The 18,502-nt window shown below is 43.6% G+C and overlaps 1 protein-coding gene across 1 annotated transcript in view; it reads right to left on the reverse strand.

Annotated features, from left to right (window-relative positions):
• Positions 1-279: 279 nt before the first annotated feature.
• The window catches only part of LOC124545960 (glucose dehydrogenase [FAD, quinone]), an 82,721-nt gene continuing 64,498 nt past the window's right edge, over positions 280-18,502 (reverse strand). The window contains exon 6 of the mRNA XM_047124925.1: positions 280-789. Within this exon, the coding sequence (XP_046980881.1) occupies positions 280-789 (510 nt within the window). The remainder of the gene's footprint in view (positions 790-18,502) is intronic.

Consider the following 18,502-nt stretch of genomic DNA (forward strand, 5'->3'; position numbering starts at 1 on the left):
CGAAGCCAAATTGTACTCCGTATATAGAAGCCTACAGACAACCTACGGTCTAATAAACCTTTCCCGAACTGTAACAGAAGGCTGAATCATTTCCACACAGACGTCTCTCACGTTCGAAACTCTTGTCTCGGTTCTGACCACTTCCCAGAGATTGGTACGCTACGTGCAGCCTGTCCGTGCAGACCACATCGGTCTTCAGGAAGAACGTTCCGTTCGACGACGCGCTTTCGTCTGAGGTAGGGCGTTGTACGGAAGCGAGAGATCCGCAGGCGTGGCGGGTCACCTGACCGGCTGGTCGGCCGCGGTCTGGTTGGCGCCCCGCTTGCCCCTGGGCAGCCACGCCTGCTTGACGAGGTCGGCGGCCTTTTCTGCGACCATGATGACGGGGGCGTTGATGTTGCCGCTGGGGATGGTGGGGAAGACGGAGGCGTCGACGACGCGCAGCCCCGACACGCCGCGCACGCGCAGCTTCTCGTCGACGACGGCCAGCGGGTCGGCGGCGGGCCCCATCTTGCAGGTGCCCGACATGTGGTAGATGGTCATGGTGTACTGGCGCACCACGCACTCCCAGTACTCGTCGGTGAAGGGCGGCAGGTGGCGGCAGCCCAGCACCGGCACGCGGTGGAAGCGCGCGCCGAAGCGCCGCAGCGCCGCCGTCTCGGCCAGCGCCAGCGCCATCTTGACGCCCTCGCGCAGCACCGCCACGTCGTGCGGGTGCGTCAGGTAGTTGTGGAACATGAGCGGGTAGCGCAGCGGGTCCGCGCTCGCCAGCCGCACGCGCCCGCGGCTCTGCAACACGTCGCGAAGAGTGGGCGCCTCAACGTAAGTGCTGGTGCTAGCCGAGCATCTGCGTTGGACCGCGAGTGACAACTGTGCACTCCAGAATGAGATTTTCACTCTGCAGCGGAGTGTGCGCTGATGTGAAACTTCCTGGCAGATTAAAACTGTGTGCCGGACCGAGGCTCGAACTCGGGACCTTTGCCTTTCGCGGCCAAGAGCTGTACCAACTGTGTGTCAGTGTCTTCAAAACGTTGCAAGTGTCAACCGTGGTAAGAACAGTGAACTTCGTAGTTCTGAGTGCATTATGTTAAAGCTACATAAATTAGAACGTGCAAAAATTGTTGGTGTTCGTATTGCATCGTCGGGGTCTTTCGCAGCGCCATGCTTCAATACAATCTTCTCGGTTTACAAGCTGCGTCATTTCAAATAGCACACTCGAGCTTCCAACAGCTGTCTCCGCTGTCGTCATCAGGAGCTGAAATCGCTAACTGCCAGGGATGGCACGGTGTTCTGCGTATATAGATGTAATGGAGCTCCAGGAGCCTTCCAGAGAGCGTCGGAGTGCCGCATGCGCGGAATGTAAATTGGCCAGCTCCAAACGTCAGCGCAAGCGGCTGGTGCCACGGCTCAAACTGTCGCTCCCGCGTCCCTACAAGCGTAAAGCCTACGTCTTTACTTTCGCTTAATGTCGAAATCCCACCTCCAGGTCCTACTAACTGTGTATCCCTGGACTCTGTTAAAATCGTTGCTGTTTATTCTAATTTCGGCCGCTTCTTTGATACTCGAATCTCAGTATAACGTGGTTTGAGCCAAAACTCTCGTTTTTTAAAACTTTCTTTCGTGCCCGTCTTCTAGGCAATGTTCAGCCGCGGCCGATTTCTCGCGACCACGCCATACTGGGATTTTGTCATCAAAGAAGCGGCCGGAATTTGAATAAACAGCAACAATTGCAACAGAGACCAGGGTTTCAAGCTTAGTAGGGCACGGAGGTGGGCTCTGGACATTGAGTGAAAGCAAGACGTAGGCCCGACGCTTGTAGGGACGCGGGAGAGGCGGTTTGAGACGCGGCGCAGGTCGCAGGCCGCTCGCGCCACGTAACGCCACTCCGTCCCGCGGTGGGAAGGAGTCTCTCTTAGGAGCTGACCAACCGTTCCGGCCCTCTGTGCAAAGTTCCAGAAGCTCCATTACCTGGCGGCTTGTAAAGCGAAAATATGTTACTGGTGTTCGTACTGTAACACGACAACACAGTGCCTAATAATTTTTTCGTATTCTGTAACCATAATGTAACTATGACGTAATTTTGTCATACAGGGTGACAGTTACTGAACTATATATATGAAAAAGAAACGACAATTAGTTACAAACTACGCCGTGCACACACTTTATACAACATGTAAACGTCACTGCAGATATTCAGATTTAGGTTATGACGTGTCCGATATGCCTGCCAACATTGGCGATGATTCCGCGAAGACAAATAGCGAAATTCTGCGTGACCCGCTCAAGTGTCGGAACATCCATGCTGTCGATTACCTTCTAAATGGCTGTTTTCAGATCAGAAATGGTTTTGGGAGTGTTGCTGCGCATCTTGTCTTTAATATAGCATGTGTTCAGATCCGGACAATATGACGGCCAATCGAGGCCCACGCCAGTGGCCTGTGGCTATCCCAGAGCCAGAATGCGGTCCCCATAGTGCTCCTCCAGGACATTAAACACTCTCCTGCTTCGGTGGGGTTGATCTCCGTCTTGCATGACCCACATCTTATCGAAACCATCGTAACTAGATAATGGAGATGAAATCATCTTCCAAAACTTTCACGTACGCACTGTGCCATAAAGAAACGTCGCCTGGATTATCCCCTGACTGGCCACTACACACCGCACGGTCATCCGTTGAGGATGAACAGACTTCTCAGTTGCGAAATTCGGATTTTCAGTCCCCCAAATGCGCCACTTTTGCTTTCTGACGAACCCATACACATGGAAGCGGGCTGCACGTGCGCGCGTGTATACTAACTCCCAGCACGCCCCGCGGCAAATCGTGCAGTTTAAGCGTCCTAAGGCAAACCGTTCACAAGTTATGACAATTTTATTTCATATAGTTCAATAACTGTCATCCTGTATATACCTTTTCTTATTTTATTATTGTTGCCATATAATTAAATGACAAAAAGACTAACCGAGCGAGGTGGCGCAGTGGTTAGCATACTGGACTCGCATTCGGGAGGACGACGGTTCAATCCCGTCTCCGGCCATCCTGATTTAGGTTTTCCGTGATTTCCCTAAATCGTTTCAGGCAAATGCCGGGATGGTTCCTTTGAAAGGGCACGGCCGATTTCCTTCCCCATCCTTCCCCAACCCGAGCTTGCGCTCCGTCTCTAATGGCCTCGTTGTCGACGGGACGTTAAACACCACTAACCTAACCTAACAAAAAGACTAATTCAAACGAACAAATTAAAAAAGAATGTTGTAATAATGATGTAGTATAAACACTGGTCTAGTCAAGGGAGTTTGCTGCTGTATACAACTAAAGACATTTCAAGTAAGGAGTATTGTCGCTCGGCGCCTAAGCGCAGAGTCGGCAGAAGTAGTCGGCGGAGGGAGTTGTTAGCGATGGGTGGGTCAAGTGCAAATTCGGTGTGCGGGAATATAAGGAGTAAATTGCTAGATTTTCAGTATACTGACAGGCGTATTATGTTGTTGTAAATGGGCACAGTACATTGTCGTTAAGAGGAACTAACATTCAAGAAGTGTGCTGTGGGCCCAAACGTGTTCTATGGAGTGACGATAAACAAAGCCTGAAGCGACTCGTCAGAGTAAGATCCGACCAGTTTCATCTATAAATTGTACACGGCTAGCCAGCGCAGTAGTTTTTCTTAATTGAAAAACAGATTATCTACTGCAGCAACTGCTACAGTGTAAATGAACGTTTATCGACTCCGAGCATACCACCAGTGAAAGAACAGTAAAATACTAAAAGTGATAATGAGCTTATTGAATTTTGGTTACTAAGATACCGAAGTCCAATTTACAAAATTGAAAACTATCTAGAAATGTCATTTAACAGCAGTGAAGTTTGTTTCTTCAGAACTACTAATTAAACAGTTATGACGAACATTAAAAGAGGAAAAGCGTAATTTAAATGAATGTTAACAAAATATAAATTCAGAATTGCAAACTCTGCTTATATTTGCATATTACGTAACAGTATAGTGTAAACATCACAAACTTTCCAGAAATAACTTACTATAATACAAAACAAGTATTTACGAATATTTGTCTTTCTAAGATCAGCAGCAGTTAGCATTACAGTGCGAAGCTATTCACTAAGCTATCTAATTTGCGAACAATTAACTTCTACGTGCTTGTGTTCAGTACAAATTACTTTGCTGGTTTTCTGATCAACTTTAAGTCATGGTATGAATTGTGTTTTTGCATCTGAGCTCGAGTCACTGCTTTTGATTCCGTTCTCGCCTAATTATAATTCATTTATTAGTACGTAATTACAATCTATAAACAATTAATAATCAAACAGTAATATTTGATCACACAATGAACTGGCGACCGTTCTTAAGTAATTTTCAACCCAAAATTATAACCGATTCTTTTTATTTATTCCAAGCTTCACTAAATATTTCATATTTTTACCTTTTTGTCATAACTGCTTTCGTTTGTTGTTATCGTGCGAAAGTAGTCGCGCGATAGCGATTCGATTATAACTGTATCTGCACTTATCCGGATATTCATTATTCTTCATAATAGATGTCATTCCCAAACAACAGGAAATATTAAGGACACGTGTGCTTCAAAAATCCTAATAAACGGGAAGTGTAGGTCCGTTATAGTACGGTGTGTGATTCCATATCAAGGTAGTTGAAGTGTTCGGTGCTTCTAGAGCCATCGTGTCGAAGATTTATACCGCTTGCAGAGAAAGCGAAAAATAATCAGCCGCTAAGTCACAACTCTGACGAAAGTGTGTGTTGAGTGATAGGAGATAACTGAAGAGAATTGTGACGAGGAATGAGAAGACGACAGCTGCAAAAGCCACTGTCGCACTAGAGGACTGTGTCAGCACCAGAACAAGACGAAGGGAGCTCCGTAAGCAAAGAATCACAGGGCACATTGGTTTCCAAAACCACTGATCAGTAAAGAGAAAATCTGGTGCCGAAGCCATAATGCTTGGACTGTGGAGCAATAGAATAAACGCGTTTGGTCGCACGAGCCTTGTTTTACACTGTTTCTAACTACTGGCAGAGTTTAAGTCCGAAGAGTGAAACGTGGCGGGGGGATCGGTGACGATTTGGGCGCGCCATACCGCGGTACTCCACCGCCACCATGATTACTCTGCTGGGTCGCATTACTACCAAGAATTGAGTGGCCGTTTTCTTTGATCAGGTCCATCGTATGGTACAGTTTTTGTTCGCCAGTGGTGATGCTGTTTCGCCAGACGACAGAGCGCTCCTCCGTCCAGGACTGGTTTTGTCAGCACCAGGATGAACTGCCGCGCCTGCCCCGGCCACCGTAGTTATCAGATCTCAGCAGGATGGATGCTGTGCGGGTTCTTTTGGAGGGAAGGGTGCTTCATCGCTATCCACCTCGGTGGTCGTTACATCAACTTGCCACAATTTTGCGGGTAAAATGGTATAAGATGACCTTCAAAACCATAGAGGACCTGTGTTTATCCACTCCGAGGCGACTGGAAGCTGTTTTGAATACCAACGGGTTTCCTGCACCATATTAGGTGTGCTGATGTGTTGTGTTTTTGGTGTTTCCGTATTTTTGTTCACACCGTGTACATCGCTTGTTCATGATTTTTTTGTAGCTCAGTCAGTCAGGATATTTTTTTGTGTGTGTGTGGGCGGGGGGGGGGGGGGGGGGAACCTAGCAAACGGACTACTACGTTGAGAAGAAGGGTGTAACATAAAGAAGCTGCATTTCCCCTGTGCAATACTACTAATGGAGTCTATGACATGTGTCTTTTTTCGGGGTAATTACCTACTCAAAGCACATTAATGGGCGGACGGAAATTGAAAGTGTTCACGAAACGCAACCAAACTTACACTCTATCACTTCAGTGCCGTGAGATATGCCGATTAAAATTTCAACCTTATACGAGCTTATTTTCAGTATTCAAATACGCCATTACTACACTAGTCGGAGATCGGAGAACACAGCGTGTTCAGAGGATGCACATGGGGAAACTTATTGCTATTTTTAGAATTTTTACAAAGGTCTTGCCATTGGTGGCACGAGAGACATGGGTGCATCATAACAGCTGATAGCAAAGACAGTTGACTGTAGAACGACTGGTGACTAACTGAACGCACAGGTCCTTCCACAAGGGCTGCACCACGAGAAGATAGTAGAATTGTTCAATTGGTTTTGACGACTCTACTGACAGCAGCTGAAACCCGGACTGAGGGCGCAGCCAGAAGTCACCACCAACCGCTGGTATTCCGACCTCGTCATGCATAGTTCACCGCTGACACCATACCACGGTCAACACAGAGCCGGAATGACCAGGGGCGCTCAATGGGTTATGTGTTGTTCGGCGCTGAGTCTCGCTTCTGCTTGTGGCAGTCACATCGACGCCAACGAGTCCGTGGACGGCCTGTGAAAGGTTACAGGAGCCAGAGAGTCACCATGCTCATACCTCTCCAGCTCCTATAATCGTGGTGTGGGGAGCCATTAGGTATGGTAATGGGACAAATTAGCTAATTACTGAAGCGAGGCTGAATGCCCGCCAATATTTGACAACAGTGGTAAACCGTACTGTCATATCCTTCATGGTCAGGGTACCAAACGGCATACTCCAGCGAGATAATGTGAAACTCCGCGCTTTAGTTCACACCACAAAAGCATTGAGGAATGTACGGATGCTTCACTGGCCCGCTTGGCCCATTATTTGTCACCCGTAAAGCATGTTTGAGATGCGATGGAAAGACTTATACTTTCATACTATTTCCGGCCAGTAATCTCCATCAGGATCATGTGTTTCAGGCTTGGCAAGAAATTCCAGAGGATGAAGTCGGAGGCTGCCTGCAAACGTGCTACAACGAATACAAGAGTGAATTCTTAACCATAGGCATCAGACCTCATACTGATGTTGATGAACTACACCAGTTCCTAATAGAATTTGATGAACATCTCCACAAAGGTTGATAAATTCGGGACTGTTGATTCATTGTATAATACATTCCATTTCACGTAGTTTACGTAAATACTCATACTCGACTCTTTTGAAATAACAGACAACGTTCAACAATAGCGCCACTACTGCTATTGCTATTGCTGGATCCCTGCTGTTTGGCAACGTTGCCGCTGGAGCCTTTAACAATGACTTCCAACTTTTTCCTATTCTGGACTACTCTGACCAGAGCTAACGAGAAACTGAACAAATAGTGCACTAATTGACAATTTCTATGAGACAAAGCACGTAATTTCTGTAGTTTTTGTAAAAGGGCATACTGAGAGACCAAACAGTTAACATACTAAACCAAAGTTGGCTAAAATTTTCTCTCGCTATTCTGTTTAAGGTTTTGGAAATTGTTTTATTCTTTTAGCAAAATTTAAATTTTTTGCGACCCAGCACTGAATTAATAATTTACTTTACATTTAAGTAATAGGAAGCAGAGTGACATATAACAGCTTAATCATCGTGGTTCAAAAAAATTGCATGGTCAAACTGCACAAATTGAGAGAATTAAGACACGAGTAATGACGTTACTGTAAGTGAACAATCATTTAAAGCACAAGAGAAACAGTTCATATAGTTCTGAACAAAGCAGGATGTAACACCAACTGCAGCAGCCTAACGTGGTGGAAAACAAAGGGTATTAATGTGTTCAGTATTTCTGGGCAGCCCCCCCCCCCTCCCCCCGCCGGAGGTTCGAGTCATCCCTCGGGCGTGCGTGTGTGTGTGTGTGTGTGTGTGTGTCTGTGTATGTGTGTGTGTGTGTGTGTGTGTGTGTGTGTGTGTGTTGTCCTTAGAATAAGTTGGTTTAAGTAGTGCGTAAGTCTAGGGACTGATGAACTCAGCAGTTTAGTCCCTTGGGAATTCACACACATTTCATCAGTATTTCTGGACGTGCATACTTCTAATCAGTTGAATTGGAAGTCACTTCTTCTTATACATTAAGAAATGTTTTGTACTGCTTGGCATAGTTAAATTTTCTGCCGAAAATTAGGGATACCTTGCTTTGCATTTATGCAACCGCTGTTTAATGTTGCGAGAAATAATGTTCTCGCGAAATTCTACAGTGAGACTTAAAATATTCATTGGAAAATAATGACTGTATGCAGCTCACTATCCCAGGTATCCTCTTAATAAATGGATACGTAATACAGTATATTAAAACAGCACTAGAAACCATTAAAAACGACTGAAAACAACTCTAGCATTCGTACACAGAAATTAGAAGTGAAAATCATCATCATTTTTTTAAATGAATTTATCTGACTTTGAGAGAGAAAGACGAAAATTATATAGTCGTATAAACATTCAGACTTCTTCACAATAAAATTACAACAGCAATAGACGATAAAAACTGTTCCAAATCATTTTTACTTGACGACTACGCATATTTCATAGAGCAAGCTTTGAACAGCTAATATTTGTATGTGGTTAGTTAAAAACAGACTTTAAACGTATTGTATATACAATAAAAATATAAATGCAAATAATCATTCCATGGTCTAGCCACTTATGCACTGGGGAAGTAGATTATTTTGTAACACATTTCCTCAGGATAAGGCTTCCTGACCATGACCATAGAGCATGAAAGTAACTATTTGACAAGATATATTATCGACCAAGACATACAGATTTGGGACAGTGTAAGTACACATCAAATTTGTTGGAGGGGTACACTCTACAATACTGAAAACGAAAGTCATTGAAACATTCCCTCAAGACGACGCTACCATTTCCCTGACGACCTCAGAAGAGTTCATGAGTGCATTTAGTGGCGTTTAGACGCTTCCTGTCGTATGATTTGTCCTACTAACTTTTCAGAGACGAAAATAAAAATACGATTAGCAATTTGCAACGGATGGTCTGCAGCTGTGGCGTGAAACTGTTTGCGTAGTTTTGTTAATATCAGAAGTAGAACGCTGACAAGGTCGAGCAAATGCGGTGCTCCCATTTCGTCGGCAACAGTTCTGGCCGTAGAAAAAGCGAAAGCGGTTTTACTTGAGCTGAGGCTGGTAAACCAGATTTCTGACAGCGCTCCTTCAAACGTTTTACAGCGCATAGTTTGTTGCGTACATCTAGATCTTTCGAAACTACGTATGCAGATCTTAAACACAAGAACTTTGAAATCCACTTCTAGCCCTTTCCGATCATAATACCAATGAGTTAATGTAATAAACAGTAACTTTTTCGCCATATTCGGTTATTTATTGCAGTCATGCCGCCGACGAATCGGGTTGAAGGCAACCGCTTGGTAAAACACCTTGTCCTGCTGTGCGAAGAAGTCCGTAACTGCCTGCTGTACGTCCTGAATCCTCGACCTTTCAGGGCCTTTTTTAAGGGACCGCAGGCAGGAAAATCCCGAGGGCAGAGATCAGCACTATAGGGCGTGTGCTCGAGTGCCTCCCAATTGAGCTGGCGTAGCCAGTGCGTTACGACTTTTGCCATGTGGGGAGGTGCGTTGTCGTGGAGCAACTTCATTCTACGATGAATGCCAAGAAAAGAATAACAGCACGCTCAACTGTTTGCACGCATTTGGTAATAACGCCGTCATAGCTCACGTTTCCTCATTGGCCGCACGCACGCGATGTTTCCTTAAAATGGTGCGTCTCTCTTCTACACATGATGAACAAAAGTTTCGGGGAGCTGTAATTGGGGTGTCAACCAGCACCACTGCAAGCACACTACTGCCGATTTATCCATGTTGTTCAGACGATGGCGGCTATACCTGCGCCTGGAAACGGTTATTGGGTTTAGTGTTTCAGTTTTCAGCAGGCCATACCTGTGAAGAAAGACTCTGTATACTCGCGCCACGCCTAACGCAGGAAGCAGAAATTTTGCGGGATATGGGTACTCAGGGAGCCGATTTTGTGTGGTTGACTACCATACTAATGCCACATTCCCTTGAAACTCTGCTATTAAATCGGTTATCCTTCTTAGCTACTGGAGGGTAGCTCTCTCTAACGTCTTTTGCCGGCAGCTCTAGATGTTCTAGGACGCGGGACTCGAGTCGAAATTCGGTCATGGTTCGGGAAACAACTACGTTACCGCTCCGAGTTCTGACAAATTACTGTTGTCGTTACTGGCGAAACATGTTTCGTTTACGGTCCTGATATTTTCACATAACTACTGAAGCGAACACAGCTCGTTCTACATCGACCGCCACGAACAGTAAGAAATAAATCCTCTGTCTTATGACGGGAAATATCAGTATAACAAGATAAAAACAAACAAGATTTGTTTTCTTATCGAATTATGAAAATATTGCAGCTTTATTCGTGTCAGTTACTAACGTTGGCTGAATATTTAGCACAGCCGCCTGTTGCTATCAGACCTATGTATTTCTGTGATTGCCAGTGCAAGCACCTTCACTGCTAAGTGTTATGAAATTCCATACAGCACAAATGTTATTTGAAGTGGAGATATTCGGTGACAGTAGATGTTTCCAAAATATCAATGTTGGTGGTTTTAACTTCGATATGTTAATATCGATACTGAAGTTTTGAAACAGCCTATCGTCCATGTAAAAAGACAAAATATCGACCTTCGATGTTGGCAAAGAAGGCCACACTGCTTGCGACCATAGTTAAAAATTTTCTTGTCATTTAAGAGAATCTTTTTTGGAACTTGCGTTACTACGATAATAGCACAACACATTTGCGATGGTCAGACGTGACCACAGGGGGAGGGAGCGACAGTGTTTTTGAAGCCAGGAACATCAGCTCGTGTGGATCAGGGGGTTTGATTGTTCATGCAGTTCATGCTTTTATGGAGTCAACTAGTGTGGGCAGTATTTCGATTCATTACGAGAAAAGAGAGAAACCGAATATGATTTATGGAATGAACGTTATAAAATAGCACAAGGAGAGAATAACTCGGCAACTGGAAAAGAAACACGCCACCACGATTCAGTCATGATCGCCTTGTAGATCTTAACCAAGGTCCACTAGAAGTATAGTATCACATCATCGGTACTACCTATCGAAATCTACAAAAATTTCATTTAAATTTTTGAGCTGTATAGTCAAACCGTCATTTCTTAAAAGCGGGATATGCTTTCTGCGAGCAGGAAAAATAGACTGAGGCGTAATTTGTTTCAAAATTGCTATATTTTACAGTCAGTAAACAAAAATTTGTGGGCTATAGAACGTTAATTGTTGCTATATTTATTGATTAATAAATATAAGGGACATTAAAATGGAATCGGGACAGATGGAAAAAGTAAGTAATCTTTTTGTTGTTTAAAAAGTAATCGCCATAACTGTTAATACATTTATTTAACTGTTAGACGAAACGGTTAATGCCTTCATGGGAAAATATTTGGATGGAGGAGGAGGATTCGTAGATCAGAACGAGACCAAATGGTCTTATGAATATACCGGGTCAACCAGAACTCGTCCGACAACGTGTGAACACAAGGTTTAGGTGGGCATTCCTGTTACAACGTACTGTGGGGACCTCTTCTTCACTACCAATACGATGTGGGCCGTATGTACATGACAATATTTCGTGTCGTCGTGATACTATGATTCACCCCCGATGTTTATTCTTCGCGCTGGCACAATACTAAATAAAGCACAGAACAACACACAAGCAGATGTAACGTTAATGCAGATGCAGATCCTACAGAAACTGAGAATGACTTTAAAGCTTCGTGCTTCGCACAAGAAACGTAACTAGTGCGATATTTATGCTTTTGTGATCTGCCTTTACACAGCTGCAAAATTTTGTCCCCATAATATATGACGAAAAAATGAAAGAAGCATGGTAGTTTGCCCACATACATCTTCTGTGGTACTCATTTGACATATTCGAGCTTAAGCAGATTTATACCAACATTTATTCCCCCACAGCACTGCGTCAAAAATATTCAGCGGCGTTATGTAGCCTCTCTTGCACGCTACACGACATGCAGTAAATGTCGGAAGAGCCACATGAAGGAGACATCCAGTATTACTATAAAAAGTAACCGCCATTGACATCCATGAATGTAGTTCTTCTGCCCAGAAAAAGACTTACTAAAAACTGTATGTGGAGGTCAGGTTGGTACGGGAGCGAAAGAGGGACAATGGGAAAGATCGAAATAAAAAATTCGAAGCCTTTGAAATGTGACATTGTAGCAGACCGTTTAAGATACGCTGGACTGATGGAGTATGGAGTAAAGGCATACTGTTACGAGACAGGGCCTAATAAAGAACATAATTATTCGGAGAGAGAGGTACTAAATGGGTCGTCTGTGAAACCCGTAGCTGAAGCGATGGTGCAAGGAAATAATGGCTAGGGAGGCCTAGATGTTGTACGGTTATGGATAGTGAAACAAAACGTTAAGTCCGAACTTTCTGGACGTATTGCTGACACAGAATGATAACATGTTACATGGACTTGAGTCGTGAATCCATTTATTTACAAGCACGTGTAAACGCCCATGCTTCCTGAAGCAAAAACCTGTTGCATCAAACGCCCCTGTCGTCGTGCTCTTTCATTCTAAAAACCTTTTTCGGCACAAACGTCGTGCGGCAGTGCTGTATACAGGGTGTCCCATTTATCTTGACCACCATAAATTACTGTTTGTCCAGATGCAAATTACAAAATGCTTCAAGCAAATGTTCTTTATCCGTCAGGGAGACATCAATCAGCATGATTGCCTTAGTTGTAGCTTTGTTTTTTACAAAGATATGAACAGCTGTATGACTTTTTTTAATGGCATCCTTTATTTTTTATTCGGTAATTCATTTCCTCTCCTAAAGACCTATCACAGTGTAGCATTCACTGAAATACAACGTTATTAATTACATAACACAACATTGACGTTGTAAGTAGGCTGTTTAGGTTTTTATGTTGGTAACGCCACGTAGCGCTCTGTATGAAAATCACTGGCTGTGCTGTGTGAAGTCTGTGGCTGGTTTGCATTGTTGGAATAGTCGCTATTGTAGTGTTGGGCAGTTGGCTGTTAACAGCGCGTAGCGTTGCGCAGTTGGAGGTGAGCCGCCAGCAGTGGTGGAAGTGGCGAGAGAGATGGCGGAGTTTGAGAGCGGATGATCTGGACTTTCGAACACTATTAAGGTAAATACTCGTACATTGTTTGTTTATATCGAAATCTTTCATTTGCTAACTATGCCTATCTGTAGTTAGTGCCTTCAGTAGTTAGAATCGTTTATTTAGCTGGCAGTAGTGGCGCTCACTGTATTGCAGTAGTTCGAGTAACGAAGATTTTTGTGAGGTAAGTGATTCATGAAAGCTATAGGTTATTGTTAGTCAGGGCCATTCTTTTGTAGGGGTTATTGAAAGTCAGATTGCATTGCGCCAAAAATATTGTGTGTCAGTTAAGTGATGATGAGAATAAGTCAAGAGAGAAATGTCTGAGTACGTTCAGTTCTGCTCAGCTGTTTGAAGATCAAATAATGTAAGAGGTTTATCAGCACAGTAATTCATAAATTTTTCTAAGGGGATGTTTGAACGTTGACGCTCCCAGCGCTTATTGCAGGTACTCGGGGTAATGGAACACATCCACGTGCTGACGTTGCCAGAGGACAAGTGTAAACATAAGTAGAATGCACACCCGTCGTTCCGTCAACCATCGTCAGTTGAAGAGTTGTGTGAGTAGAATATACACCAACGAAGAGAAGGTAGAAATGCTACTCATCTGTGGGGAATTAAGTTAGCAGAACAACAATTGCAATACTACTTTCTTATGTGCGGGTACATTTGGTACAGTAGTTTAGTCCTTTTAAATACTGTTGTGTAGAGTAGGCATACAGTAAAGGCTGTCCTTCCTACAAACTCCATCGACATAACGTCTGTTATTGTTTTTGTTGTTGAAGATAAGCGAAATGCCACGCAGGTTCAAAATGGTTCAAATGGCTCTGAGCGCTATGGGACTTAACATCTGAGGTCATCATTCCCCTAGAACTTAGAACTACTTAAACCTAACTAACCTAAGGACATCACACAAATCCGTGCCCGAGGCAGGATTCGAACCTGCGACCGTAGGGCAGTCGTGAGGTTCCGGACTGAAACGCCTAGAACCGCTCGGTCACTCCGGCCGGCTGCTACGCAGACAGCGGAGCTGTACAGAGAGCGATATCCTGGCAAGAACCCACCTTCCCGACGGACGTTTTCTCGTCTTGTTGCGACGCTTCAGGAAACTGGAAGTTTCAACCCACGACGACGCAATCGTCGTAGCACTCGCACAGACGGAGCTGCCGAAGTTACTGTTCTCGCTTCCGTTGCTAAGAATCCACATGTGAGCACGCGACAGGTTGAACACGAGATTGGCATTCCTAAAACCAGTGTACATCGTATTCTTACACGTCACCGGTTCCATCCTTACCACGTACACCTACAACAAGAATTGCATGGGAATGATTTCCAGAATCGTGTACAGTTTCTGTCAGTGGGCAAAGCAGCAAATCCTCGCAAACCTGACCTTCTTCTCCAATGTTCTATTTGACGATGAATGTTTCTTCGCAAACAAAGGACAGGTAAATAGAAGGAACATGCATTATTGGTCCAGCGACAACCCACGATGGCTTAGACAGGTGGAATATCAGCGTCAATGGAGGGTTAAGGTCTGGTGTGGGATACTTGGTACTACAATTATTGGCCCTTATTTCGTCTGGGTAGTCTAAACGGCGCAGCGTATGCCAATTTCCTCAGACGAATTTTACTCCTTTTCTGAATGAAGTGTCGCTAAGAACCAGAATGCTTATGTGGTTTCAACACCATCGATGTCCAGCACCTAATGCCTTGCGTGCACGTCGTGTTCTGAAGGTATACTGCCAGATAGATTGGTCGAGGAGGATCAGTTACTTGGCCTGCTAGGTCTACTGATTTAAATCCTCTGGACTTTTTTCTTTGGGGATGCATTTAAGACGTTGTTTATCCAGGGGACATGCAGGAACTTATCGTGCTTGCTTGTAATTCTCTTCAGCAGGCAACACTGGAAGCAGTAAATACTTGTTTCATTCAACGAGTGCACCAGTGTATCGGTGTCCAGGGTCACCACTTTGAGCAACTTTGAATGTTCTACTCCCGGGCAATGGTACAGGAGAGTTAATGTCAGTTTTGTGTTATGTTTTTACTTGGTTTTCATTTGTTTTCTGACAACTCCAGCAAGTAGATGAGTTTGTGATCCCGGGCTCAAATTCTATGTTGTATTATGTAATTAATAAAGTTGTGTTTCAGTGAATGGTACACTGTGATACATTTTTAATAGGTCTTTAGGAGAGGAAATTAATTATCGAATAAAAAATACAAAGTGCCTTTTAAAAAAGTCATACTGCTGTTCGTATTTTTGTAAAAAAGAAAGCTACAACGAAGGCAGTCATGCTGATTGATGTCTTCCTGATGGCTAAAGAACATTTGTTTGAAACATTTTGTAATTTACATGTGGGCAAACAGTTATTTAGGGTGGTCAAGATATATGGTACACCCTGTATAAAATAGCTGATCAAAAGTACCCGAGTAGCCCTATGTACTGCGGAATGTCATGAGATGTGCCCAAGTCGACTGTTGGTCATGTGATTGTGAAGTGGAAACTGGAAGAAACAACCGTAGCTAAAAGAGACCTCATGTAGTGACGGATAGGGACCGTTGAGCATTGCCTGCCCAGAGACCTGACCTGAAGCCAGTGGAACACTTTTGGAAGAATTAGAACGTCGACTTCACTCCAGACCGTACCGACCCATTCCCTACGTTCTTTGCTTTCGGCATCAGAGGAAGAATGGGCTCTCATTCCTCCACAGGCATTCAGATTCCGCCCTGAAAGAGTCCCTACCGGCTTTCAGGCCATCATAACGGCGAAGCGTGGACACGTGCCGTACCAATGTCCACTAACATATGTCCGGATATGACGCTCAGATAGTGTGAAGTGGGCGTCTATTAACTCCGTATTTGTGTGCACATCGACAGGACCGTAGTGATCATTTAAAAGTTGATGTTTCCTGTTCTCTTGATACTCTGTGACTTCCGTTTCCTTTGTATTTCACATGACTAACGTACTAGGAAGACGTGTTGTTACATCCAGTATAAAGCAAATTGTTGATGATGGAGGATACAGCAGTTATGCTTAAATCCAAAGGATAACTGACGAGCGGCAGAAATGAAGAGCAGCGTCAAAGCGGACTTACAGTTGACGACCGAAACAGAGAATAGGCTAGGGGAAATAAACCCAGTAGGTGTAACACTGTGACAGATACTGGATCTCATCTTGTTCTTGTTACGTACACGAGTGAGTCATCTCCAGTCGTGTACACAAGAAGCAGAGCCTAACAGGAAAACATCGACTCTTAAAATGGAAATGTTCTTTTTACATTAAAGCTTGATTCTCTGCAAATGGACTGTTCCTTAACTTAGATGAAAAGCAATACATGTAATTATGCACTGCAGAAGGGCTGGCCGCATGATTAGAAATAATACATCAGCAAATGAAACAGAATAATCCAAATTCTTAGGTGATTATATTAATGAGCAGCTGATCTGGAAGTCACTTTTAAAGCTCTTCTTAGATATCTAAGCTCTGCAGCTTTCTCGTTACCGATAATATCAGATTTTGGAGGCGAAAATGTCCAGAATTCGACATACTTTCCATTTAACCATTGTCGCATGAAAGTATATTTTGGGGTATCTCTTCACTACAGAAAAAAGGTTTTCGTTTCACTGAGGCAGGTAAAATTCGTAACGAAAATATGTGGCGTCGACTCTTTAACCTATTGTAGACAGCTCTCTAAACAGTTGGACACAATGACAGCTGTCTCACAATACATTTACTCCCTTATGAAATTTCTTGTCAGCAATCAATCATATCAGCGCACACTCCGCTGCAGAGTGAAAATCTCATTCTGGAATGAATGACAGCTTCAGAAAAAAAAACACCAACTTTAATAGATATAATAACGAGAAATCACTTGTGCAATCCATCACTCGGTCTTAGTGTGACACAGAAAGGAGTGAGGTATTCAATCATAAAAATGTTCAACCTACACCCAGTGATGTATAGATTTAATAGATGATAAAATTAAGACAAACTTAAAATATATTTGTTGAAGCCTCCTTCCCCTCCACAGAAAAATTTCAGTGTGTAATAATGTGGTGTGTACTTGTTGTGTGTTGGAGAGAGAGAGAGAGAGAGAGAGAGAGAGAGAGAGAGAGAGAAACATATATCGCGTGTTTGGAAACTAGTTAAACAAAAGTAACCTTTAATGCTGAAAAAGGTAAATAACTTACAGAAGTGTTCGATACAGCACTGAATGCAGTATATCTTGAAGTTCTATTTATGAATGTTCAGTATGGATACCTTTCATAAGACGACATCTGTTGCATCCGTAATCTCTTTCCTGCCAAATCCTATGAAGCAAGTCGTTATGTATGTTGGCAGCTACTTGTATTGTCTGCTGTTGCAGCCCGTCGACGTTCCACGCAAGGGGAGGAACAAACACTGTGTGTTTAATGTAACCCCATACACAGAAATCCCATTGGGTTAAACCAGGTGATCGTGGGGGCCAGGATTGTGTTCAATCACGTCCGATGCAAGTCGGCACATTCCTACTGAGATAAGAGATAACTTGACTATGATAATGCGGTGGCGCGCCATCTTGCTGGAAAATAAATTGTGTGCCCATATGCTGCTGTAATTGAGGCATTAGATAATGTTCAGGCATGTGTAGGTACGGTATGCCAGTTCCAGGTGACTCGGCAAAAAAGAAAGGACCGTATATCTTGTTACAGCTTACACCGCAAAAATAAATAAATAAATAAAAAATAAATTAAAATTTACTTTAGGCAAGTCCAGTAGATATTCCATTACGTGACGTGGCTTATGCCCATCCCGTATTGCCGATCCACTTTACCGCAGGATGAAATGTGGCTTGTTAAACATTTATACACAAAACGCAGCTCTTTTTTATGGGTCACTTTCTTTCAGAACTTGCAACTGTTCCAGTATCTAGGATTTTGGCGACGGGTGTTTCCATTGTACTTGCCACACTGTAACGCTACACATATTCAATTTTAAGCTGGCGCGTCTCTTTGAAGTACACAGACGACGAATTTAAGATTGCTGAACTTGTTCAATTGCTGCGCAAGAGCCTGCTGGCCGACCTGACCCAGCATCCTCTGTGATACACAGGCAGTTGAGTGAAATGATTGTAACAGTTTGTCTCTGAGGTAGTGGCTTGCGATATTTAGTCCTGAATTCTGTCTGAACTGTAGTAGCAGATTTGGATTCACGAAACCATAAACAACCCTGCTCAAGCTCTGTGCCTTCATACGACTCCGTGATGTCTGTTGGAATAACTCAGTCGCCCGTGCCACCTAGCGGCAACGTCGGGAACTAACAGTGTTGGGTGGAAATAAGACTTGAAGATTCAGTGCTATATCAAACTTTTCTGTAAGTTATTGACGCATTTCACGGTGGAAGGTTACGTTGTGTAGCTATAAACATCCTGTATTTTGAAACAGACGTAAATCTTGTAAATGACCCAGTATGTTGCCATACTGTCACTGAGAAAGTGTATTATGATCGTAAAACTAATT

This window comes from Schistocerca americana, chromosome 8 (genome assembly GCF_021461395.2).
Source record: "Schistocerca americana isolate TAMUIC-IGC-003095 chromosome 8, iqSchAmer2.1, whole genome shotgun sequence".
Taxonomy (NCBI): domain Eukaryota; kingdom Metazoa; phylum Arthropoda; class Insecta; order Orthoptera; family Acrididae; genus Schistocerca; species Schistocerca americana.